Source organism: Dermacentor silvarum, chromosome 3 (genome assembly GCF_013339745.2).
Source record: "Dermacentor silvarum isolate Dsil-2018 chromosome 3, BIME_Dsil_1.4, whole genome shotgun sequence".
Lineage (NCBI taxonomy): Eukaryota > Metazoa > Arthropoda > Arachnida > Ixodida > Ixodidae > Dermacentor > Dermacentor silvarum.
Window position 1 is genome coordinate 43,824,737 of NC_051156.1, and position 26,625 is coordinate 43,851,361.

Consider the following 26,625-nt stretch of genomic DNA (forward strand, 5'->3'; position numbering starts at 1 on the left):
GTCGATGTTTGTTTTCGTTGAGACAAAAAGTTGCGCACTAAACGTTTTATTTAACTTTATTTAACCAGGTGAAATAGTGCATTGTCTACGATGCATAGGTGCCGACAATAACGCATACTTGATGCATGCTCAGAATTCCGCTCACGAATGGACGTCCGCCGCACTGGGGAGTCTGTAAATGACAAGTATATATTTTTTAATTATCTGCTGCACAATGACGATAAAAATAATAAAAACGCCACAGCGCATCACTAGAAATGCATTAAACTGTTATACAGTGCTGAATTCACCGACAAAGGTGCTTGTAATTCGCCAGCACCACGCAGTCTGTTAAAGATATAGCAGCACTTTGACGCTGGCAAAAAAAAACGGCCAAAATAAGTCTTATTTGTAACTAATTTAAATAATAAGCTGCTATAAACAAAGAAAGCAAACTCGTAGGCAGTCGAAAAGTGGTGCATTCACAGTGAATGGCTGGGAAAATGTTGAGCAGAAGTTAATGTCCCTCTGCGTTTCCTTAAAGCTGGCGTGGGGGACATTAAAATAAACTATTCATCCGCGCATACATTTACTATTTGGTAAAATTACTCGAATGAAGTTTATAAATTTTGGTGCTTGTCCGCAACGCACGCAGTTATTGTGCACCAGAACCAATCGGAAATAACCTCTAGTGCAACGCACTTTTCCCATGGGCACTCAATTTCTTACTCCTTCTACTTGAACAGAAACCAATCTTCGACAATTTCTAGTATTGAACTCCGGTAAAGAAAACGACTTTAAATTCTTTAGCATGGACTATTCAACTGGCATTCAAATTATTATTTATTTTGACGCGCCTAGTCAAAACTCAAACAAAATATTATAAAATAAGCAAGTGATAAGGTACACTTTAAACATAAGTCCGTCACTTGCTCTTTTCGTTTTAGAGCACGTCTATCTATAAACTACCCATCTGTCCATTGCTGGGTAGCTTACATTGTGTGAGCCCCTTTCTTGCCCAATGAACGTTCCAAAATAAGTCCTTAATACTGCCTTCAACCTTAAAACTTCCTGCTTATGGCCGCGTGGTTGTGGATTCGACAAACTTAAATTGCAGTAGTTTCGAGTGATTAATTTTTGTTTACTCTAAATGTAATGCATTTTTAAGTCAAAGGAGAAAATAGGCTGGGCTGTATTTATAAATAGCGCAAGCACAGAACTAAAAAAAATCTCGATTATCGTGAAATAATTTTTGATAATCCAGAAAAGGCCACCTTTAAGTTCCAGCATTCGCGCACCGTCAGATCATAGATTTTGACGGCGTCTGCTCGTGCCTTGTTAATTTCTATCAATACAAATGAACTTCATTGTATGTTTAAAAAGCCACAGATTTAAAATAGCATGTTTCGAGAACATTTAAAAGCCCAAGAAAGCACAATCACCAAACAAAGACAGGAATAGGAGGCATCACAATGATGTTACGCGCATGGGTTTCGAAAACAAATTCAAAAGCGAAATTTTGATCTTCCATTTCAGTTCTTCTGAACAACCTATTACCGCGAAAGTAGTAAAAAGACAGTTTTGAATTAACGCTGAGCTCTTAAAATGCAATTTATTCATTCTCTTGAAGGAGCCTTCAGAGCAACCTGGTCGTGAGATCCAGATGCACGGTGTAATGCGCCGTGGTGAAGTAAAGCCTCCACATTGCCATTTTTCGAAACATTCAATTACGCACGCGCATCAAAGCCTAAAGACCAGAAGTGGGTCTGCATGCACAAAACATATCTTTTTTTGTGAACGTATACTAATGGTCTTGAGTTTGCACACCCTCCACTTGTAATAGCGTCCGTGTGATAAAAAATCAATGACAGCGCTTATAGCCAATGCCAAAAGGCATTGTCCAAGTGAAGTAGGAGCGTTTAGCTGTGCATGTCCGTAGTGTGAGAACATTAACATAAGAAGTAAGAGGCCGAAAGTGTTCGCGTTACCATAATGAAAGTTTTCATAGGAAAACCAATATGAATCAATGTCGAATATTCTGGCATAATATTGTTGCATGCGATATTTTTAGGGTCCACTTCATACAAACTTTGTCGTGTTATCCATAGGCTGTCTAGTTGGCTCTGGTGCTCTCGTTCAATTTCTGCAGCACATTCATGGTCAGTTGCCGGATCTCCTGCATGGATAGTGTAAGGCCGATGTATCGCTCGATTGCCTGCCTCACTTCGACAGCCATAAGAGAGTCCATGCCAAGTTCGCTGAAGCAAATGGCATGGTTGAGGCTTGCGGGATCCTTGACGCCTGCAACCCAGCAGAAAAACAAGTGTACTCTTCATGTGGTAGCCGCTACTACTACGTTTAGCGCCAAATAACTTATAATTCTTCGAAGATGACTGCGAGGGGTCTTCGTCTTGTAGTGCACATAAAAATAGGTATTTCTTGATAACTTTTATTGAAAAATTATGTGACTCGTTATTTTAGTTTAGCTTACTTGTTCAGTTTCAATTTACGAGCTTAAACACTTCGAGGGGCTCTTAAGAGGTTACGGGCTGAATATATTGTTTTTTGATCATGTGAAGCTTAGGTGGCTAACCACTGCGGTGTAAAAACCTTTATATTTTATAGCATAAGTACGGAAGAAGGCAAGGAGGAATTCAGTATGGTAAGGAGGATGAGAAAACATGATACACAATGAGCACGTGAGCGCGTCACTTGTCGCGCAGTTCATTTGGCAATTAGGCTGGAAACCTTGAGCACATATTCCACTTGCACCGAAGATGTATGATACTTGTGACACACAGACATGCGGAGAACATTTTCCTCAGCTGTTGCAATATGAACAATGCGACTGCAGGTAGCATATTTTCGTGTATTCAGAACACTTGACTAAGGCGCACATGATGAACGACAACTGCGATCACAATCCCAGGTGCCGCAACAGGATCGGTGAACTCGGTCAGTGAAGTTTTGTAATAAAATAGTAGCCCACTTGTGTGAAGGACTGGCCCAAGAAATAGCTGTCATCACTGTTATTACAAACTTAAATTCTTCTAAAACGACAATGCTAACGTTTTCTTAGTTTCCTTATTTATAGGATGTCTTAACCCGTATCTTCAGTATCGCTCCATAGCGTCCCGAGGCTGCGGCTTGTTCTCTTTTCAATGGATTCGTTGGATACTGGTTTTCAATGGATTCTCTTTTCAATGGAAAGAAGCTATCGTTCAATGAACGATAGCTTCGTGCGATACCTCCGACCCAAAGATTATATAGTTTAGAAGGTCATAGCTGCTCAATCGTCAGCGGCCTTATTGTAAAAAATTGCGGCAGCACCCATCTCACGATGACTAGTCGCGGTAATGCGTTGCCATTGAATTATTAATGCGACACCACGTATAGCCACCGTCGAAACGAGATATGTACGAGGAATGTCCAGCTGCGGAACTCCTCTTTCGCGCTTCCCCGAAGAGCGCTCCAGCCATCTAGCGCCGTACGCCTCGTGGCCTGCGAAATGCATAGAGTGCCGGTGCGAGCGAACTCCGAGAAACACCTCATGCGGAAAACAGGCACTTCGCTCGCTCTTCTTTCTGAACACGCCAGTGTTCAGAAAGGAGTTATCTTCTTACTTATCGCTTACTTATCGCCAGTGACAATGGCGATAAGTAAGCGCGTGGCCTCCGAGATGTTAAGCGTGGTGCGCCGGTGCCTGCGCAAGCTGAGAATTGGTCTTTCGCTTGCCGCGCACACTGTGACACATACTAAGCAATCCAAGTTGGGGAGAGGTTCATTGAACAGCTGAATACGCATACATAGTGTATCCATGGTGCAGCTTGCTAAAGCGTTGGCGGGAAATGTGTTCATAGAAAAGCGGCACACTCCCAGTGAATTTGTGGCGCAGCCTGCTAATGCGTGGGGTTGCTACCCTTGAGTCAATCACGTGACGTGGGTTCGATTCTGCTCGGCATCGGATAAATTTAGGGATTCTTTTTCGTCATTGTAGAGCGGTACATTCCTAGTAGCACATACCTAGATACTGTAGCCGACGTCAAGGACGTTTATTGAAAAGCCGCAACCACCTACTGTCCCATACCCAGTCACCCATGTTCGCATCAAAGCAGTACATTGAAAACAAGCACAGACCGAGGGGCACATACTCAGTGCATTAAGTCGGCATCAACGAGTTTTCGAACAGCGATACTTACCCAGTTCCGCAGCTACTGTGACCCATGTCGGCGTCAAAGAGGCTTGCTGAAGAGCGGCACGTATATGCACATTGCCACATACTCAGCAACACAAGTTGGTTCCATGGATGGTTTCGAGCCCTGCGTGGGCTACAACAGTTTAAAACTTCGCGACTTTTTTTTCAGGGGTTGCGAGAGATTTACCTGCGGAGCCTCACACCGTTTGTTTCTCTTCTTCTTCTTGCTAGCCTATCTTAGCCCCAGGTCACGTGGTTAACCCGGACCGCACCAGAAAAAGAAAGAAGTGCTTTAAGTGGACTCCCCCTGCAGACAAGTCGCCGTGTTCACTTGAAAATTCGTTCAAATGGGCACGCTAATAAAGAGAGCGACTGTGTCCTCATGCCTATTGCGCAGTACGTAGAGTGGTGTAACGAACGCTTGAAGACTGGGAAGGGGCCGTCATAATGAAGGTGAAGAGGACGACGAGGCACGTCAATACGGACGAAAACATGAGACTTCGTTTCCAGGCTTAAGGGCAGGAAAACATCACGTGGACTCGTGTGAGCAGTAGTTGGCACAGGATACAATGTTTGCATCAATGTCCGCACACGCGGGACGAAAGAAGCATGATCAGGAGCAGGCGGCGTGGGAGAAGCGGTATACCGATCAATACACGTAAGCAAGTACCTGGATAGTGGCGAAGGTCCCAGGATGCCCATATGAATGATAGTGAATCGGGGAACGAAAGTTGTTCCTATGGAGGCTTGGTGTTAGACTGGCAACCTGGCAGGCTGTGTAAGCACGAACAAAGTAACGCATGTCGGTGTGTACACGAGGCCAGACGTAACGCTGGGTGGTAATGTCATGCTGGAACGTACGCCTGGATAGAAGAGCTAGTGCATTGAATCAAAAATAGCATGACGAAGAAGAAAAGGGACATAGATGGGAATACGGCTAGCTGAAACATCGCACCAGATCGATAGTCGGGGAAGGGGATGTGTTCCAAGCGGAGTAATGTAGAAGACCGGAGGCGTGGAAGCTCGGGGACAGATACATGAGCCTGCGCGAGCAAGCAGAAGGAGGGCTCAGCGAGACCTGTAGTGGCGTTGATGCCGATGCGACTCACAGGGTCAGCTGCACAGTTGCGGCTGCGTTTGACATAGCATATTTGAGTAGAATTCGGCGAAGAAAGTAAGAAGACGGGGCTCTCGAGGAGAGTGGTTGGCGGTGAAGAAACGTACGGCGGAAGCGAGAGGCCTGTGGTCGGCAAGTATGACAAATTCTCGACCTTCGAAGAAGTAAGTACCTGAAGGGCCTCACTTGCGATGTGAGTGACGGTCAGCTCCCGTCCGGAACTCCTATATCGGCGTTCAATGTCGCGGAACTTGCCGGAAAACAAGGCGTTGGAGACCCGAGTAGCATTTGGTTACTGGTGAAGAGTGGCTCGCACCACTACTGGGAATGCGTCCACCATAAGACTAGTCGAAGCAGTCTTGGCTTTCGCAGAGGAAAATAGCGCTTCAAGAGGCTGTGATAGTGTAGAGCATGTAGAGATAAAGCGACAGTAAAAAAATAAGGGGGCCGAGAAAAGAACGCAGGCTGCGTATGGACGTCGGAGGTGGATAGTCGATAACGGCTTGTATCTTGTCTGGCAGCGGAATGATGTCGTGCTTGCGGATGCGATCAAAGATTGAGGACGAGATCACATTCACACAGACGAGCAAACATTCGACGGAGATGTGTTTTGCGCTTCCCAGCATCCGTTCTAGCTATGAGGATATCATCACTGTAGGCAAAACAAAACAATAAATCCTAGCTGACTTCATCTGTAAAACGCTGGAATGTTTAGGCCGCATGGTGTGCCCAATCCAAAAGGCATACGCAAAAAGCTCGGAGGCCGAACCGAGTAGTGATAACACTTTCGGGCACATCAGATGGTTCAGCAGAAATCCGGCGATAAGCCTTCTCGAGGTCTACCTTCGAATACACCAGTCCGAACTAAACAGACAGTGCACTCCTGAATGTCAGGCATATCGTAGCGGTAAGGAACTCTGACCACATTCAGCGTGTAATAGACACCACAGAGCCGACAATTGTTGTTTCTCTTAGGCACCATGTGGAGCACCGACGACCGCGAGCTTGATGATGGAAGAAATATTTTATCTGCAACATATGCTCGAACTGGTTGCGAGCACCACGGAGCTTGTCACGAGCAAGTCGACGTGGGAGGCAGTGCACAGACTGGCCTGTGGTGACAATACAATGTGTCATGGTGTGTTGAGGAGGCTTGTCCATCGGGGCCTGCGTAGCGATTTCAGGAAAGTCGGTTGGAAGAGCCGTATACGCAGAGGCAGGTGGTTTGACGCAAGTTCAGTTTAGAGCCACATCAGCCGACAGAGAACAATTGACAGTAAGACCCGTGATGATATGAACCAGGCGACAGCGCGCCATGCCCACGATGCGCTGGAAATGCCTCAAGCAATCGTCCCTAAGGTTCCATAACGTAAATCCAGAATAGCCATTGAAACCGTCTTTTCAGGCCAAGGTCCAGGGTGAGAGACTGAGATGGCGTCAACGCGCAAATTACTTTACGCGAAGACGCCGATCAATTTGATACGCAGGGATAATGCTGACTTCGTCACCGGTATAACAAGCAAGCACAGTAGAAAAGGCAGCTTGCGTAATGGCCATGATCGCCCGCCGCTATTACTCATGGTCGGCGGGAACGTTTCCCGCGTGCGACTAAAAGGGGAACGCACATCGACGAGCAGCAGCATCAAAACGGTGGTGATAGTAGCATATGTTCTGCCGTGAAAAAGTGCGTGAAGCTTGCGTAAACGACCAATGTGCGGGAGGCGGCGTAAGGGGCTCATGAAGTAGACCGCATCGGTCGTTAGAGATGCGACTGCTCGAAGTTCTTGGCGCGATTCGGCTACTTGCAAAGCGATATTTTCTACTGTTTGCCGGAAGGAATCAACCTCGGACAGCCAGACCTACGGGCACCGTTGATGGCTGCCGGCCCAACATCCATCATGTCGTCGGCCAGTTCGAAAAGCTCCGACAGCAACTTTTATCAGCTAAGACGAAAGTCATTCGTACATTGGCTGGAAGACGCTGCAGAAATAACTCACGCCGAACGGCCATGTCGAGGTAATCTGCCTTGTCACCGAGCACGTGCTAAATTGAGGCATAAACTGGGTTGCACGTGAGTCACTGAGCTACTGGTTACTCAGGAGCTCCTGGATACACCGATGTGCAGGCGGGACGAGGTGGCAAATAGCTTCTTTGATTGTCCTGCACGGAGTTTGGCCCAGCAGCTGTAAGAGGAGGTCACATACCTCGGACAATGCCTGTGGAAGCAGCGCTTCAAGGACCAGCTCATACTTGATAACTTCCTAGGACGCGGCTCATGAGGAACTTGTTCTCTGCTTGACTGAACAAGAATGCTAGATTGGCAATCCACAATTGCGGTAGGGTCACGCTAGCTGTAACCCCTATCACACTCACGGAATGTCTAGAATCGCTTTCAAAGGTGGAGTCTTTTTTTTGCGGGCGTCTGTGATCCTGCGTTGATCCACTGCCGGCCTTTTGGATACCGGGTCACCAGTAACTGTGGGCAACTAAGCAAATTTAAAAAAGCTAAAGAGGCACTTAAGTCTCCTTACGTTCAGTGAATGCCAAAGCTTTCTGACTCTTCTGCGCGGTACTTCTTTCTTGGTCAGGTGCTCGAATTGGGCAAAGTCAATGTTGAGAATGGGCCACCCAAATTTTTGGGATGCGCCAAGTCAATTTCGTGAGTGGGCCAGGTCGGTATTGAACGTGTGTTAATTTTGTAATTGCACAAAAAAAATTTTTTCGCGGGGGGGGGGGGGGGGGGGGGGGCGGGGACCAAGTCAATCTTGGGAGTGCGCCAGTGTGTAATGCCTTGTATCAGCACAAAAATGCGTAATTTTTTTTTAAATTCGTACATTTAATCGTTATAATAGTATAAATGTAGGTGACTGGTGGGTTTAAAAGCGATAAGGAGCTATTTTAAAAAATTTAAAAAGAATACTCAAAGAGCTATTGGGCTCCATATAAAGTGCATAAGGAAGCTCATAGCAGGGGTGGACCAACTGAACATTGGGCCATTTGGGGCTGGGCCAACTTGAAATTTGAGGGTGTGCCAACTTAAATTTTATGTCTGACAAACCTAAATGTACAGGTAGGTTAACTTGAAGATTGAGGGTCGGTGTGCCCCACTGAAATTCGCGCTGGCCCAACTTACAATTGGGGTGGGGCCAACTTTAATTTTTGGGTGGGCTAACTTAAAATTTTGAGTTCGCACAACTGCAATGTGGGGTTGTGCAATGCTTAATTGAACGCTGCGGACTGTCCTTGGAGTTAGGAACTCCTCGCAGGCAAGCGAGCACGTTGAGGCGCTTGGCAGGTTTTCATTTGGCCTTACCGAGGCGCAGTTAGAACGCAGGCGAGAGCTTGCATAGACGAGGAACGCGCGTATAACACAGGCTTGTGAGAGCGGCAGCGAGAGTGACATGGCTTCGCGGGGATGCACTCTACCCTCACGCAACACATCACGCGCTTCTGTGGCAGGTGGAGTGGCCTGAAGCTCTTCTATCAGCTTACTCTTTTTTCTTCAGCGGTAATAGTATGGAGGGGCTTTACAGTTCCCGTTCGCCTCCTGTGCTCCTTCGAGGTGAACTTCTGCCCGGTCTTCCCGCTCAATTGGTATGATCGCTTTGAAGGGGCCGGATGCGACGAGAAAATCGAACAATTGTCTACTAAAGCCTAAGCATTCTTTGCTACCGGAAGGCCATGGGTAGACGCGCATAAGCTAGGAAAAGAAAGTAGGGAAAAGTAAGCAAAAGCGAAGTGGGACTGAACGGCGGGTGGATCCCCTGTTGGATCTGTCGCAAACGCTGAAGTAAAACCGAGAAATTTTAATGCGAAACCATTACCGGAAAGTCCGGCGAGCGTCTGGCGTTAAAATCTGATCGTACAAAACCCCACGTGACCAAGTGATTGAGTGACGTTCCTGGCACTGCACCTGCTGCGGCTCGCACGTTGAAATCCCACGGTGATCCAGTCGAGCCAACCAATGTTTACGCATTAGTAGACAATTCTCTGAATTTCTGTAGCTTTTGAGTGTGGGCCACGCATATTTCCAGGGTGGGCCAAGTCAATTTTAGGGGTGGGTCAGGTCGGTGTTAAACGTCAGTGAACTCAATTTACGAATTGAGCAAAGTAAGTTTTTGGATGTGGACGGACGGACAGACAGACGGACGGACGCCGTGGCTGGTCACCGTGAGATTTCGCCATGTCAGCCGCAGCAGGTCCAGCGCCGGGAACGTGACGTCATCACTTCGTCAAGTGAGTTTTGGTACGATCGGATGTTTACGCCGGACGCTTGCCGGATTTTAACTTCATGGGGCATATAATGCTTGCGTATTAAAACGTCCCGGTTTTATATCAGCGGTTGCGACAGATCCCACAGTGGATCCACCCGCCGTTCATTTCACTACCTCTTCATTCTGGTTACCTTCGCACCAGCTCACGTGGCTGACCAGAGCCGCGTCAGAAGAAGTGCTACGCCTGTGATATCAGCACAGCAGCCCGATGCGCTACCAATTCGACCACGGACTACCCAGTGACTTAGGTAGGCGGGAAAACGGTTAGATAAAAAGATGCATAGATAGATACAAACATAGATGGCTCCTGGAAAGTGTGTGAAACACCCGAAGAAAGCTAATGCTATTAAAATGTCGCTCAAATTTCGCCCATGCTGAGCAGAATCAAACCCACGTCACAAGGGGTTCCTAAGGACATGCAGGAACCCGACGCTTTATCAGGCTGGACACAAAAACACAGGGTATGGGCCGCTATTCAATGAACGCATTTCACGCCAAAGCTTTAGCGAGCTGCACCATGAATGCACTGGTTATGTGCCCCTCTTTAATGAACCTCTTGCCAACTTTAGCCACTTAGCATGTGCCAATGGGTGTGCGGTAAGCGAGGGAACAATTCTCAGCGTTCGCAGGCACCGGCGCGTCACGCTACTCGTCTCGGAGTCTACCGGCGGACTTCTCGGCAGCGCCACTAAATGGTGGAGCGTGTTCAGAAATGAGCGCAAGAGAGCAGATCGGCTGCCGCATGACTGATTTCCAAGCGCCTGCACGCACCGGCGCGCCAGGAACTCCGGGTGCGACCCGCAGGCGTCGCGGGGGCATTGTTAGATGGCGCCCAGTGCTCTAAGCGAAGCGCGAAAGGGGAGTCCGGCCGCAGCACACATTTCACATATAAGAACTGATGGTGGCAATACGTCGTGTCGCAATATTGATCTATTTCTGAGCGCATTATCAGTGACAGTCATCGTGAGATAGTTCCCGCATCTTTTTCTTTGTGCACATTTTGTGTCATAATGTAGATTAGTCACCCTTTTATCACTAGTAACAAAAATCTAATAACATGGCAGAATATGACGCTAATGCTTCTCTTTGCTGAGTAGCGGTGATTGTTTTCAACACGCTCTAGTACGACATATGCAGTAACTGAAAGCCGCTATATGGACTTTGCACCTAGTATATGACAGCTCTTTGGTGCACCTGTATGGGAAGTGGGAAAGGTGACATCTAGCTGCCATGGCATGGAAGTTGTGTTTTATGCAGATTTGCCATCTCGGGTGTGCATTTAGGAGAAATTAAATTGGAAGCGTCAACATAAGTGGTGCAACCAGGGCAAGAAAATATAACTATATTTATATATTTTGTACCAGCAAATGCATTCAAGATATAATTGGCAGACGAGTATAATAATGCACTATTGAATTTTACGTCGCTCATTCTATACAGCTGCATGGTAATTGTTGTATTTAAAATTTGTATGCTGAACAATTAACTTCGATAACTGTATTGCTTAGGTAAGTAATCAGCAAAAATACCCGTTGCGGGACCTTATACTCCAGAGCAACATAAGCAGCCTCATCTAGGACTGTGATATTTGCTGTATAGCAACAGTGCAGGAGGCACAACAGAGAATCCTTCAAGGGGAAATTAAAAGAAAACATTTCTCTAATAAACATTAGTACGGTTTTGCAACAGATCGCCTAACAGCGATAAGGTACATGCTTCTTCCTTGGAATCAACTATTTGTCTTCCCCATAGTACAGCTTTAACAAAAATTCACATTCTTTGGCAATACTAGCAAATTCTTTTTTTACTTCCTTCGTTTTCAATAAACTGTTAAGAGATTTTACCTTCTCTAGTTACGGTCACTTTGCACGTTGTCAATATCAAAAGATCGTATTTTACTTATACATCATATTTAACCAACAAATCTATGTGTTCAACTCCGGCTATAAATTTTGCACCACATTTCACTGCTAAATCGCTGCTCACAGTCACTATGCAGTGAAACATACATGTTGTCTGTGGTTATATGCGTGCTTGATAAAGCTACCCTGCGTGTTCGTACAATATTGTTCAAAGGAACTGGCACAATATTGGCTCATCAATCGCTCGAGCGCTGGAATTACGAAAATTCGCATATGTCGTGCATATTGAAACCAATTCGTGCGTTGCAACAAGAACCGACAGCATTAAAAATCAAACGGCAAAGAGGACAAATTAATTAGATGGTTTATATGCAACCAGCATGGTGTGTAGTTGTTTTGTGACCCTTCGTCTCGTCTATGTGAGGTTGCCTTTTGTTATATGGTTGCTTTTTTTTGCAACCCAAGTTCAAGTTCACTTCGCATTGTAAGGAAGATATATTTTAAGCGACCTCGGATAGATTGTGCCTACCTTATTCGAAAATCTCCTATAATGAGTAACTGGCATGCACGCCACCACCTGTGGTATCTCAACACAATATTTTGTTGCAGAATGGGATGGAGAATTATTATTTTGTTGTGTGCACGGTGTCGACAGAGCTTGCTTATAAAAAAAAAAGAAAGAGGCCAAGCCGTAAGATAATTCAACATGCCTGTACGTACTTATGTAAGGAATGTTGAATTAATTGGGACACTCTCACGCCAATGACATAAAACTTTTGAAGTTATTTATGCACCATGTATTACAGTTCCTCGACTTGTGTTCAAGACAGATTTTTCTCTTTATCATGACTTCGCTTTTTGCTGTTTACTATAACGGATACTAACTTCCTCTGCCTGAGCATGCTAGAACATTCTTTTTAAGTGAAGCTTCGTGTTACGATTTGCCTTCTCATGTACATGTCTGCTTGATGCACAGATATAACTATTGTCTTACGTGAACACAGTGCATTGTTTGGAGGTTGCAAGAAATATTATTGCATATTTTTATTGCATAAGGTTTTGTGATGCTTCGAAATAGTGGAGAATACCAAAAATATTATGTACTATCGACCAAAAACGTTTACGCACCAAGGGATCTGACAAATAGCTGAATATCTACGCAGCCTCAAATCGCAGCCTGGTATTCCCATTTCCAGCCTCTACTGGTATATTCGACCCGCCGTGGTTGCTCAGTGGCGTGGTGTTGGGCTGCTGAGCACGAGGTCGCGGGATCGAGTCCCGGCCACGGCGGCCGCATTTCTATGGGGGCGAAATGCGAAAACACCCGTGTAGTTAGATGTAGGTGCACGTTAAAGAACCCCAGGTCCAAATTTCAGGAGTCCCCCACTACGGCGTGCCTCATAATCAGATCGTGGTTTTGGCACGTAAATCCCCAAATTTAATTTTTTTTGTATATTCGAATAACCTTATAATGTACGGTTTCATAGGTTACTTTTAAAGGCTGCTCGGATATTTGGCGTTTTCTGAGATCCCGTGGTCCATAAACATTTTTGGTCGATAGTACTTGTACTAATTCGTACGTTATTAAACGTCTCTGAGTAACCCCTACTACAGCAATTACGTCGTAACGATGACCAATAACTCTGCACCTTTACAAGAAGTAAAAATAATTGAAGGCCACGACTTTTCCCTTCGTTCGGTAGTGAACAAAAAGAAGACGAAAATCTGAACCTTAATAGTCGTTGCGACATTAAGAGCTTGTCCGTGCCATACGCCATAAACATTAATAACATTCCTTATTGTTATAGCTTGATTTTAATTTGTTTATTTACAGCTGCTTTTGTGCCGCTCTATTCAAACAACCGAAATTAGAAACCAAAATTCTACTATCAAGTCGCGAGTTAGTGCGCTGTTGTTTTGGGTGTAATCCGGAAGTACTTGTTCATTCGTATTTCATCCTTAGCATGGTGACGTTCAGAAAAGGCGCATATTTTAAGTTTTGTGCACCTATACATGGTACAGGTAAACTTAACTAAAGCAGCGCTTTATAAAGGGGTACATTTGAACAATTTTATTCAGCTCTATATAAGAATTTCTTTGGCAATCTTCACTGAAGTGAAATGTAGCAGATGAACACGTACTGTCATTTCACTTATAGGTTACTGTCGCCTTTTTAACAATGTGAACAAAATTTTCTCATTGGACATTTGGCTATCTATCAAATTTCAGCGCAACGCACCAGCGTTACAGAATGGACAGCATTAAAAATTATACTTCGAAAGGCCGCCCGATTTTCAACATTTGATTAGCGACGTCGAGAGGGTATGCCCTTCAGATAACATGTTCATTGGCGGCACTTTGTCGCAAACTCTCTGCTGTGTTCCAGATTGGTCAAGATTAAAACACTGCCATCGGTAATGTGCCGTGTTTCCACGACCATGCAGCACACGAAACACGTACGTCCGTGGTGCATGGCGTGGTGTGTGTTTTGCAGCGACTCGCGCCCTAAGGATTCATTATTGTAACTGTATCATGCATCGTAAGCGGCACACACACACACAAAACTGATGGCACGTGCGTACGGTCATGTCGCAGAGCATAAAAGTGTAGTTAGAGTGATGAAACAATGTGTAAGTAAATCGTAATGCAAACGACTGCACCGGCTCCTCGCATTAGTACACTTCCGGGCATGCATCTGGAGCGGGGCAACGCAGAGCTCGGATGACTGTGCACATGTTTGGCTGAAGCTGAATAGCAGCGGTACAGCTCCACAAAGCGTAGCCACATATGCTTTTACCAAAATTCAAGACAATTTTATATGGAGCTCAAGGCTTAGACAGTGACAAACTGATCAAATCAGTCCGTCTTACCGAGAATTCGTGCAATCACCGCGACGAGGTCGCACTTGTTGCTGTCGCCCTCCGTGGATAGATCAGCCTTGACGCAACTCGAAACGACAGGATGATTCTGGTTCAAAAACTGGTCCATCAACGTGATGCACGAGCTTATTCGCTGGGGCGTTGTGCCGGCGATAGTGGCGTCGTCACCCATTATCTCGTGGAACACACCGACATCAGCGATGGCACCCCACTGGATAGCGAGCCCTGCAGTATTCAACATCGCTTAGATAACCACAGTTGATGGAGAGCCTTAACCATATTGGCACGAATGTTAAGCGACACATACAGATTTCTCGCGAGATGATTTTAGCAGGTGATGCACAGGGATTGTTAATGCAGCGGGGTGTTTCCCGAAAATGCAGTAAGGGTAGTGCGGAATTGTGTGTTTTGTAAGTATTGGTAACAATTATCACAACACACACTGCATGACAAGCTTTCGCAATTCTATATTTACAGCTTCATTGATAATAATAGGGGGGAAGAAAAACCTGGGCAGCAGTGAAGAATTTCCGAGTAGCTTGGGAAGTTTGCGTATGTACACCATTCGTCTGAGCAACACGTAATATTGGACCACGTTAACACACGCGCGCGCGCGCGCGCGCACGCAAGCACACACACACACACACACACACACACACACACATATATATATATATATATATATATATATATATATATATATATGTGTGTGTGTGTGTGTGTGTGTGTGTGTGTGTGTGTGTGTGTTGTTATGTGACAGGTGGGCAAAAGACGACAACGGCTACACAGCATGACGGCGAGACGACAGTTGTGGATCAGGAGAAGGAAGTGTGTGTAGACAAATGGCTTCTTTAATGGCCTGAATATCCGCGTTCAGTAGCAGTGGGTACTGCTTCGTGACTGCGAGTTGTCTGGATTATTGTTCCTCCGAGTGCTGTTGTAATACTCCCCGAGCCATGAGTAGCGTCGACGTAGTAGGTGCCGTGGTAAGGTGTGGCTAAATGATCTGGACGACCTTGTCTGCCTTGGTGAATGTACACACTCATATTTTTAAAATGAGTAGAACCTTAATGACCGGGATTGTGTCCATGTTGATGGAACTGATTGGATATCGGCCAGATGTCGAGTGTCATAGCCTAGGCGTCGCACGATAACACAACCTTGGGTAGACTAGTCATTGGTGTAGAGCTTCATTGTGCCCATTAATTTTGTACTAAGCACGAGGTCGCGGGATAAAATCCCAGCCACGGCGGCCGCATTTCGATGTGAGCGAAATGCAAAAAAACGCCCGTGTACTTAGATCTAGGAACACGTTAAAGAAACCCAGGTGTTCCAAATTATTCCGGAATCCCCCACTACGGCGTGCCTCCTAATCAGATCATGGTTTCGGCAAATAAAACCCCACAGTTTCGTATTGCGTTAGCATTCTTACACGTACTTTCCAGGGCCTATCTACCTATCTATTTATCTATCTATCTAAAGTCGTACGATTTGCCTAGCTTATCTGTAATGACGATATCCTTAAACTCCTCCACATTTACTGCCTCTCTTTATCAAGACGCATGATTCCAAATGTTTTCTGGTTTTCTTTCAAGAAAATGTGCAGTGTCGCGTTGAAAAAATTGTGCCGTACTTCTTTTACCATGCTCACAACGCATGACGCCAGGACTGGTATTAATGCTACCGACGGTGCATCTCTTCGTAGCCCCCTGGCAATTCATGCACTTCAGGTTCATTTCGTGGCAATGTCATCGCCGTGCAATGTGGAACATCGTTGTCATCTATTGCATTTTGAACAGGCAGCACTCCAGTATACGGTTCTGGGAACAACTACCGAAAACCACAAATCGCCTAAGTTCACGTGCTATCCAAGATAGTCACATTTATAAGAACTACTTTAGCGCACCTCGATTTACCATGTCACCGAGCTTGCATTATGGCTACCCTACCTTTTGGTGGCTTAATTAAAGTGGACAGGTTGGTGACACATTTACGCAAATGTCATCAACGTCATAAATTGTGATTTCACTATTATGTGGGATGTGCGTCTACACACTGATTTTTTCCAGCACTTTTACCATCTTCAATGGGTCGACTGCACATTGGTTGTAAAGATTGATAGCCAGGAACGTTCTTACAGAGTTAAACTTGGCTCCAGCAACAGCTTTCAAGAAAAGAAAATAGGTTGTCAGTTAGACTGTTTGCAATGTAAGCAATTATATAAGGCATAAAAAAAATGTGTGCGCGAATCATCTCTACATTGAAATGAGTGAAGTATTCTGTGCAGAGAATCATTTAAGCCTCTTCAGCTGAAGCATCATCGCTTGAGTACGATTGCAGCAGTGCCATCGTTGTCATCTGGACATTGAAGGCAGCTTTGTTAAACCAGGCTATTTCCCGCCGGCATCGTCGCTTCGAGACAGCGCTTCAGTCGACTTCACTGTAGCGATAGAAGAGGCGTCTTCCAGGAAAACATGTGAACTATACGAGCAAGCTGCCGAGGGGCGGAACCGTGATTTTTACGATGCCCACATTTTCTCTTTTTTTTTGGAGAAGTCACAAACGCCTGTTAATTCGAAGGCGTTGCACTGTTAATATATTGGTGAGAGTGGTCTTTGAATCTAGGCTGTTCACTGTTCACAGACAGAAGGGACCATATATGAAGCTTGCTGTCAGCTGAAAGCAAATTAGGCCTGTTTCCTCTCCCGATACAAGTTCGAGTGCGCATAGGGCTGATTTTACAGAGTTGTGGAATTGTTGCTTGCAACTATGCCAGTCAGGTTTGTTTGCTCACTACTTTATTTGTGCGATAATATTGCTTTATCTTGTTGCAACTTCGTTTTTGCTATGTTCATTTCTCGCCCGTCTCGCTTAATCTTCAGGCTGCATTATTCACGAAATAAGTACCAAAATAAATAAATCAATCAAGCACCCACTAACAAATAAAATACGCAGTTAATCGTTAGTCTCGTGCTACAATAAATGTTGTTACATTGCAATGCTTGTCACGCATTTCCACGGTACTATAGTCATGCACAGCACCAAAGCTCTAAAGATAGCTCAATTTTTTCTTTGAGAAAATGGAATTCGGTTATTAGAGAGCACCAAGTCTCAGAAAGTTACATCATCTGCGTTGCCGTCTGCTGCTACACGAATATTCTACTATACATAATACTGTAAGAACGTAATCCAACCTGTCATTATAGTAAAGCGGCAAACAACGACCTATTTTCACGCTACTCAAATAACCTATGTTTCATTATTTAAATTTACGGGACCAATTCATTCCGTCTAGGGATAAAATCATAGCCGCGATGCGGCACTAATGCAGGAATTTCACGAATGGTATAGGTCTCAGCACGGCATTAGTATTGACCCTTTTGGCAGAGCCATTTGTTCTCGAGAAAGGAGATGGCGCTTTCGACGGCGCGCCGCACCTTGCCTCAGCGAAAGCGCACGGATAAGAAACCATTACCGATTCTCCCCTGTTTCTGTGCGATCAGCTGTGGGAAATGCAACTGGGTTTTCGCTCACGCACTTTGCGCCATTCATGCTGCATAATGTGTAGTGGTGGATTGAGGACGTGTGTACTAGTTGGCTGCAAAAATAGCGACTTGCATATCAATGAATAGACTGAAAATGAGTGACCAAGTTCACGAACTATTGCTACATACGGACAGCCTGTGTTGCCGGCCCTTCTCGATGCACGACTTTCCTAGTGGATGAAAAAAATTTCACGTATCCGTCAGCGTTGTGCGCTAGCCTTGAAAGAAAAGACTTCAACCCGGAACGTCGGCAACTGTGAGTACCGCTGGCTGAACAATGACAACGAGAGTAGCACCGCTTCCTGACATCGTTAGTTTCGCGCACGTTACCTGCACACATCTACCCCAACTTACGCGCACATTTATGCCCACTCCATCGCAATGTATTAAGAATATGTGAATGGAGGCACACTTGAATCAATTCGCCAGAGCATGGATGCCAACGATTACACCAACAGCACACGAATTGGTGATGCTGAGTGTTTTGTGACGGTTCACCGAAGTAAGCGAGTTACCAGCCATAATACATCTTTGCTACAACGTATTACAATTTGCAAAACCGCTACGTTTCAAGCCTTGTGCGCATCAGGAACTAATCTATCGGAACTGAGCACACCCACGAGTGATTAGGCAATAAATAATCAGATATGGTGACCGCACCCAGGAACTTCAGCGAGTGAGAAACGTGACAAGCCACTGCTTCAAAGTATTTGCCAATTAAAGAACGAATAGCAAAACACGCTGATCCTGATTCAATTCATAAGCGGTAAGTTTCGCTAGATTGGAATACATATTTAGCCTCGCTTTTAGAACAAGCACAATATACGCTGCTCGCGCCGTTTGGACAAAGCTTTATGAGCTCCAAAAGCGCTTTTACATGTCCTCTGAAGCTGCAGCCAAAACTTCGTGTCATCCACCCACTCAGCGTCTGTGATATCTCCCGAAACAGGTTTCCTGAGACCCACCAGGCGTCATGTATATCCATTGTAAACACGGAGGCAGCTGAAGCAAGCAATGAACGCGTCACCACGTGATCAAACATAGCAGTGCCGACGAGATCGCCGCAAAAAGGGTCAATAGGAATTATGTAGGCTATTTTTTTGCTTCGCCAACAAATAGCTGCCAACAATGCAGAAGACTTACCGGGCAGCCCACGAGCAGCACGAAGCTCGCAGATGCGTTCCATTGCAGAGTTAGCGTAGCCGTAGTTTGTCTGCCCCACGTTGCCCATACCGGAGGCGAGTGATGAGAAACAGACGAAATGGTCCAGTTCCGGGCACATCTTGCAGGAGAGTTCATCCAGGTGTCGGGTGCCATCAATCTTGATTTTGAATACTGTCTCAAAGTACTCGGCTGTCTGGTTTTCAAGAAGCCCATCGCGGAGCAGCTGAAAAGAGAATAAAACAGTCTGGAGGCATCTGAACTAGGAAGGGAAAACGATAATTACTGAATTAGGTTTCGGTGCATCAGGAGAGATGTTGAACTTGTGTTTCATACGAATAGTATTGCAAAAGTTCCAGCAAAACTAGCTACCATTCGCCGGTGCAACCAATGGCTGTCAGTATGTGCTTGTCAAATTTAAAACTGATTACATTGTCATTGACTGTAATCTATTCTCCTACAGTTGCAGTTGGGTAAAGAATGAAAACGGCAAGTTGCCTAAAATACATCGATATGTACCAAACACTGAAAACTTCTGCCCATTCACTCAGACAAATTATACGTCTACTGTAGTTGGATAAAATAAAAGAAAACCATGGAGTACTTGTGTTCCTGAAGAACTTGTGGCCCGTAATAGAAAACTAAGTAGTATGTTTCGACGAGAGGCCTCCTTGAAAGTTGATGAGCACGCTCCATATTTTAGGCCGTTTGACACTTTTTCGTCGCACAGTGCCAATAAATATCCATGACGAACGAATCAAGCCGCTGTACAGCAAACATCCCTAAAATAGGTCCATAAAACTTGAATGGCAAAAACGTATGGGATGCTCTACTCCTCAAACTCGTGCATGTAATAGAGGGAAGTATTTTGGTGGGTTATTCACAATTAACGACTTCAGAAGCACCCTGCTCTACAGCCGGTCTTTCAGGAAATATGCAAACGAAGTTTGAGCTCCACGTAGTATTTCCAATCAGCACACTGCCAAGAGAAACGGGTGCAAAAAAAAGGTTTTCTTTAAAAAGCTGATGGCAAAACACAGCATGTCCAGACTTGATAATACCACTAGTCCAATACCGGCGCTTCGTCGTTATTTCAGCGCCATCAAACTGTGGAAATACTTTTTTCTGAAGAGCTCACCAGAAACTTATCTAGCGTTCAAACACGATGCGAAAGACGGCATAATAAAAGGTATTCAATCTACTTGTAGCACCTCATGCTCATGGTTTAAAATATAATTTCACTTTTGGTGGTATGAAATAAATGTGACCGGCTGCTATCAATAACGATATTTATTTAATCCCTATAATGAGAATAAGGCTCTTTTTTGTAAGAACGCTAGCAGCATATCCTGTTTTGTCAGAGTAAGCGTTATTTTCGCAGAACGTACCACTCACTATTCTTCAAATAAACGAATTTTCTGAATCGGCGGGTTCTTGGAAACTAAAGCAACTCGGTGCTTATTTATGTGCGGACAATTCAGCTTAGCGCGCGTTTACAATGCTCTAAAGTTTCCGATATATCCCTATCTTTGCTTTTACCACCTTAAAATGCTTTTTTGTGGCGCTCGTTCATGTTCTAAAAGACCATTTGGTTACTTCTCTGCACAAGATTTTGCTGAATTGGCATACGCTGTTCCTGACTGCGCGCAACTGGCAATCTGACGTAGTGTATAAACGCTTGCGTTGTCAACGCTAGTGGAGCTTTTGAGCACCTCTCACCATTTGCGTGACACTGTTGTGTGATGCAAGAAGAAATGATAACCCAAAGTATCCTTCGGCATTGAACAACCACGTCCATGTTAAACTGCAGGCGAGGACTCGAGACAGTAAGGAGCAGAATTTTGAGAAACCTGTACTGCACACTTTAGCATCCAAATACCTTTGGCTATAGATTACGCTGCGCATGCGTTAGGCGGCAGGTAGAAGAGTCTGCTGGAATTTCTGTTCACTGTAATTACACGGTCCTTTTTTTTGGCGTCTCTGCTCGTTTTGTAGCTATACAGACACACCAGCAGATGACGGCTCTTGTAAAGACGAAAATAAATGAGGAGAATTACGCTCTGCGCCTCTTTAACAAACTGCAGCTCTCATAGCGCCCTCATTCGATCTCTCTAATTAAGTATAATAAATGAGGTCACGACATAGTCATGTGCCTCAAACCTGTGATAAATAGACAAGCACTTTGCGAAGAATAATACCATAGTTCTGATCCGCAACGCCCTTAAGCAAGAGCTTTTTGAACAGTTTACGATTCGTGATACCGCTACCACTACATAACAAACGTTTAATTCACCCCATGTGTGTGTTGAAGTACGTCACAAAAATTTGTGATGAGCTGCAGCTTGTCTTACGCAAGAAACGCAGACTTTTTGGTTCAAACAAGTTTCGGGAATATTTACAGGCTAGCCCTCAAGCGCCCAGAGTGCGTGAAGACGTCAGACACACACACACACATACAAAAAATCACGATCTATTCATTCCTGTTAATCTTGAGTAGTCGTTTTCAGCCAACTACCCTATTAGGAGTGAGAGGAGGCACAATCTAGAACCTGAAAATGTACAAATAATATTCATGCTTTACGGCTCGCATAACTTTTACACTTCTTTGAAACGTACATTATGCAAAGCTTTTTTTGCTCCAATATTTTTCGTTTTCACTTATATTAGTGAGGTATTTCAAAAAATGCCACGAAGCGGGAAATGAGACTATGCGTCCCCTGACTTGGCGTACTCTTTGTGTTATGACATTTGTTGACTGCTGTCAATGAAAATGTTTCTCGTTAAGTACTTAGCAGCTTTCCTGGCGTATTTCGTGCTTTTATTTGTTGCTCCATTAGATGCGTCATTTTTAGGCGGAACGCGAAGTCTCGATATTAAATATTTACAGCACGTGCCCATTGAGACAGAAAAAAATTTATTAAGCGTGTTTGCTACGGTATTTAGATCGACAAAAAAGCAACCTTTCCTTTCTTCAGCAAAGCCTTCTGAAGATTTGACTTCCACAATCTGATAGTTGCCTTTCGGACCTCAAAAGTGGATGCTATGTGAGTTCGTAACCATTAAAATGGGCTACACTTATTCACTACTTAAAAGAGGTCGTGATTTGCGAAGTTATTGTGCCTAATCCAGTCACCATGGGGCCTAAGATCTTGCTATAAGTGCCCGTTTTAGGTATGTAAAAGTAACTTTTATAATGCCATAAATCCGGGCACTAACAAGCTCTTCATCATTTGTGCATTTCTTAGCGTAAAATTAAAAAATAGTAGGAAAGACTACAACGCAGAGAACATAACCTGTCGAGGTGTACATGAGCAGGCATAGGAATGCTCCTCCAGTTGCAGCAGTACGTTGCTTCGCGCCAACGATGAACAAATGAAAGCTGAAATAAATCCCCAGTAGTGCTAGACGTAAGTGAGTCTTGTGCTCAGGATCTCATTCCGAAGGTTCAGTTCGATGTAGCGGTACTTTCTGCAGCCGCTTTTGCTGTTGTAATTGTGGTAAATTCAATGAAGTAAGAAGACCACGCAACAAGAAAAAGGAAGGCCTGACTCAGCATGTGCTCTCGAAATACAAGGTTGCACGGAAACTAGAAGAAAATAAGCCTTCTGACTTTGTGATATCTCAATTGACAGCACAGTTTCGTGACAAGAATAGAGATGATTCGAGCTCACACAACCTAAACAAAGGCTCCACTTTCGAAGAGGTCACTTAGATAGCAGTTCAAGCAAGTTGGAGCTATCACAGCGGATATCACTCCACCAACACGATTTAGACGTTCTCCAATTCCTATTGGTCGCAGGAAGCCAGGTGAATGAACGTCAGGACAGAACTGATTGCTACGTTGAGCTTAACTTATACAGTTTGATGTTAGCTGAAACTATTAGGCATGACATCGAGCGCGAAGAGGTGAACATACGAAAAACACAGTCAAGGAACAATAACAACAAAGTCATGCTGATCCAACGCAGACGTTGGAATCTATGCGAAGCTTAGCTGAAGTAAAGCGGGTAATGAAGTGTTTTCGAGCTAAGGGCGATGCGTGCAATTTGGTGTGACTTCTGTATGCAAAGAAAAGTATGCCACGTATCAAGCTACACTTAGGGATTATACGTTTTGTCTGGCAGTAGGAAATACACATTCCCGAAGATTGGCCAAGAACGGGCATATCCCGGGTGGCACATACTGCATGGCTAAATGAGAGAAAGTGAAGTCAATAACAGAACTTGTGAAATAAAATTAAACATTCTATGAACAAATCGGCGCGCATTAGACATATCTGTGAACCGGCGTTTTATATTCATGGTTTATGAAGGAATTTGACATATTCTGACATGCTCATTTCAAAGAAGTGGCGAAAAAGTTAATGGAACATATTGAATTGTTGAATCAAACACAATAAAGAAACTCAAATAATCAAATAAATATCATTTGCCTTTTCATTAATAGGTCGGTGTGCCTTAGGAATGCTTGTGAGGCGACAATAAGTGTACAGCTTTTATGTAAGAAGTTATTTTTTGGCTACTCAGAGCAGAGCTGGACATACTCGTATATGGTCAGCTTACGAAGTTTGTAGAAGCCATTCCGAGGGTAGCTTCATATAACATTTGTATACATATCCATAATTTCTGTTGGCGAGACAAGCCAAGGCGCCGAATATCTTGGAGGATTAGCAAAGAAAGAAACATTTTGCTCACATCTATGGCATCACCTCGGGTTCTAAAGTCCAGGAAGCAGCGAACGGTATCTAGGTTTGAGCCGAATGAATTTTCTGAAGGACCGAAAAAAAATGTGGTTGATCCCTCTTATATAGGAATCGGTATAGAACACGAAAGTGAAACGTGTCTTCACAGAAGTAGTGTAATGTTTATTGCACATTGATATATAATGTCTATTGGTGTTTTGTGGCTAAAGCGCCCTTAGGCGTTGATGCACCCACGCTGACGCCTGGTGGCACGTCTCCTCCATCACGACTACCAACGTCGATGACCATGAGCAACCGTCGTGCATATGGAAGCTGCACTACGCTGCACACGCTAGCACAACGCGAAAGACGAAGCACGTAACTGACACACTAATACAACGCGCAAGACAAAGCACGTAACTGAATCGTCACCGAGTCAAATCAGCGCGTACAGCGCGTCGTAATTGCAGCCTCCGCGATCAGCTTCAGAAACATTTTCAGAGCTAATTGCGGAGGCCACGCTCCGCTGTGCTGAGTACGGTGAACGCCACCTAGGTGGCGTTGGTAGTGCTTCTTGATGCCAGCGTCCCTTCGAATGCTGGCATCGAGGCGTCGTAGTGCTGAGACCACCGATGCGTTCACTGTCGGTGCGCGTTAGTGTCATAATGCAGCACTTGTCTTTTCTGCTCGTAGGCGGCGGCACCGCCCCGAGCAAGAGCGCGGGTACACGGAGGAGTGTTAGATATATAAGGCGCGTCTGTGTAGCTCTCTGCAAATGCGTTTGTGGCGCAATGGGTTAAACGCTCGGCGATCTATCGTCGCGGACCGAGAGGTCGTGGGTTCGATTTCCAAATTTTGCATGTTTGTGGAACTTTTTCTTCTGGTTTCTTTCTTTGTATTATGTTCTATGACGTATTTCCGTGACGGAAATACGTCAGTGAAGTCTTGGTGGACCCGGGCATAAAACACTTTCGTGTTAAAAAAAACCTTCACGAAATATACCGTCAGAAAATAAGACTAAAATTACCTTTTAAAAAGACTACACGCCATAATCTTCCTATATAATTGATCTTCTTCACATATCTTGTCGCGCATTATATGACATAATATTTTGGTTAGCATTCTTTGGGTACCTCGCCAACTTTTGGACATGTTTGTTTGTGTGCCCGTATTTACCCTTTTTCCCATACCCATTGAACCAAGTTGTCTGCTTGCTTGGACCACTAGGTACTGTTGTCCTGCTGAGCAGACATGGGTCACTGGGTGTACATACGTGTCAGCATCGCACGTCAAGCTCTTTAATGCTCACTCTGCATAATTGCGTATCACACCTCTGTCTTTGTCTCGTTACTTCCACCATCAAAACCATCACAATATTCTTCATTATATTCACCATGTCTATAAAAAGTGTGATAACCAATTACGCACTCGTCATTGGAACGCTTGCCAATTCCATAATGGCGCCAATGATCGATAAAGGATCGATGTACTGCCCATTGTTAATGTTCCCTTTGAAGAAATTATTTCAAGACATTGGAGACAGGCTCGCCAAGCGTAGGAAATTACAAGCATGTGTCAACATTCTGAACCTGATAGAATATATTGTGCGGGCAACTATGATTGCGAAACTTTCTGTACCGCGACAGATAGACGACCGAGGCACGTCCCCACTGAAGACCACAACACACGAGATGAACAGCTCGGCGGAAGGAGGGCAGTTGATCGAGAATGTTCCGTGCTAACATAGAATGTTTAAATAGTTAGGACACGACACATTATTGTGTGAGGATGGTTACTGTCCGGGACATTTTTGTATGTGGGAGTAGACTATGACCAAGGGACGAAAGCAGTGACATGGCGGAAACCAAGCTATCGATTACTGCTGCTAGTAAACTGTGTGAACTGGCTAGTTTATCACCTATGATGGAAACTGAACGTGCGGAGACAAGACACGCACAATAATAACGTCAACCACGAGAAGCGCAGTCCTCATTCACGTTCACCTTGTCCTTGTATTGCACTTGCTCTGTGAATTTGCACACAGCTACTAACGTGACAAACAAAAAGCTTTTCTAATAATGGTTTCAGTGGTACTGTAAAAAGTATTAGGATTTCCACATGATAATCTCAACCTGTCAAACAAGTACTGGACTGATTCGACGGTCGTATTTCAATGAATCACGAACGTTGTCCATGTTTTCAGTATTGTCAAACAGCATCGCAAGTATTACTACTACTTATATCAAAACTATCGTGTAAACTCGGTATCTTACGCGATTTCCAGTGCACATTTAAATAAAACAACATCAAATAAAAGCGAACTAACCGTACACAAAACACAATTTCGGAAATATACAAAAAATTATTTTATCCTCAGACTTGTACATAGACCTCCGAAAAGCATACGACCGTGTTAACCATAAAATATTACTTTTAAAATAAAATAAATTGGCCGCCATCCCGCCCTGCGAACGTGAATGTCCACTGAAGCTGTGTCAAACACAACACATGATCCAGCATTCCATTCACGCTGTTCTGGTGTCTAATTTCCGTGGTCTAGCCATGGCAGTCTTAGAATGGACTTGCTAGACGGGTGTGAAGAGGAATACCCGGCGCTACAGCCACATCGCCAGTCGTCCGGGAGGCGCGAGCTCGAGATTGTTTGAGCTGTTCCGGTTGAGAAACGCTGCCTGCTGTTCTCTTGTCCTGTATTCATATTAGATTAGATTAGATTAGCAGTCGAAAGACGAACGGAACTTGTCGAGTAGGTGTAGAAGCTGGGCGCGTTGGGAAACTGTCAATGTGTCGGCGATGGAGCCATGTAAAACATCGGGCGAAGTCGGCTCCTGTGCGGGGTTACAGGTCACTCCGGCGACCTCATGAGTGGCGATGGAACCAGTTGGCATGCCAATGATGGCAGCAGGGTCGACAC

The 26,625-nt window shown here is 44.7% G+C and overlaps 1 protein-coding gene across 1 annotated transcript in view; it reads right to left on the minus strand.

Annotated features, from left to right (window-relative positions):
* Positions 1-1,572: 1,572 nt before the first annotated feature.
* The window catches only part of LOC119445413 (fatty acid synthase), a 244,931-nt gene continuing 219,878 nt past the window's right edge, over positions 1,573-26,625 (minus strand). Inside the window, exons 23-25 of the mRNA XM_037709704.2 lie at positions 18,995-19,238; positions 14,298-14,531; positions 1,573-2,280 (exon numbers count right to left, since the gene is read on the minus strand). Of these exons, the coding sequence (XP_037565632.1) occupies positions 2,093-2,280; positions 14,298-14,531; positions 18,995-19,238 (666 nt within the window). The 3' untranslated portion in view covers positions 1,573-2,092. The remainder of the gene's footprint in view (positions 2,281-14,297; positions 14,532-18,994; positions 19,239-26,625) is intronic.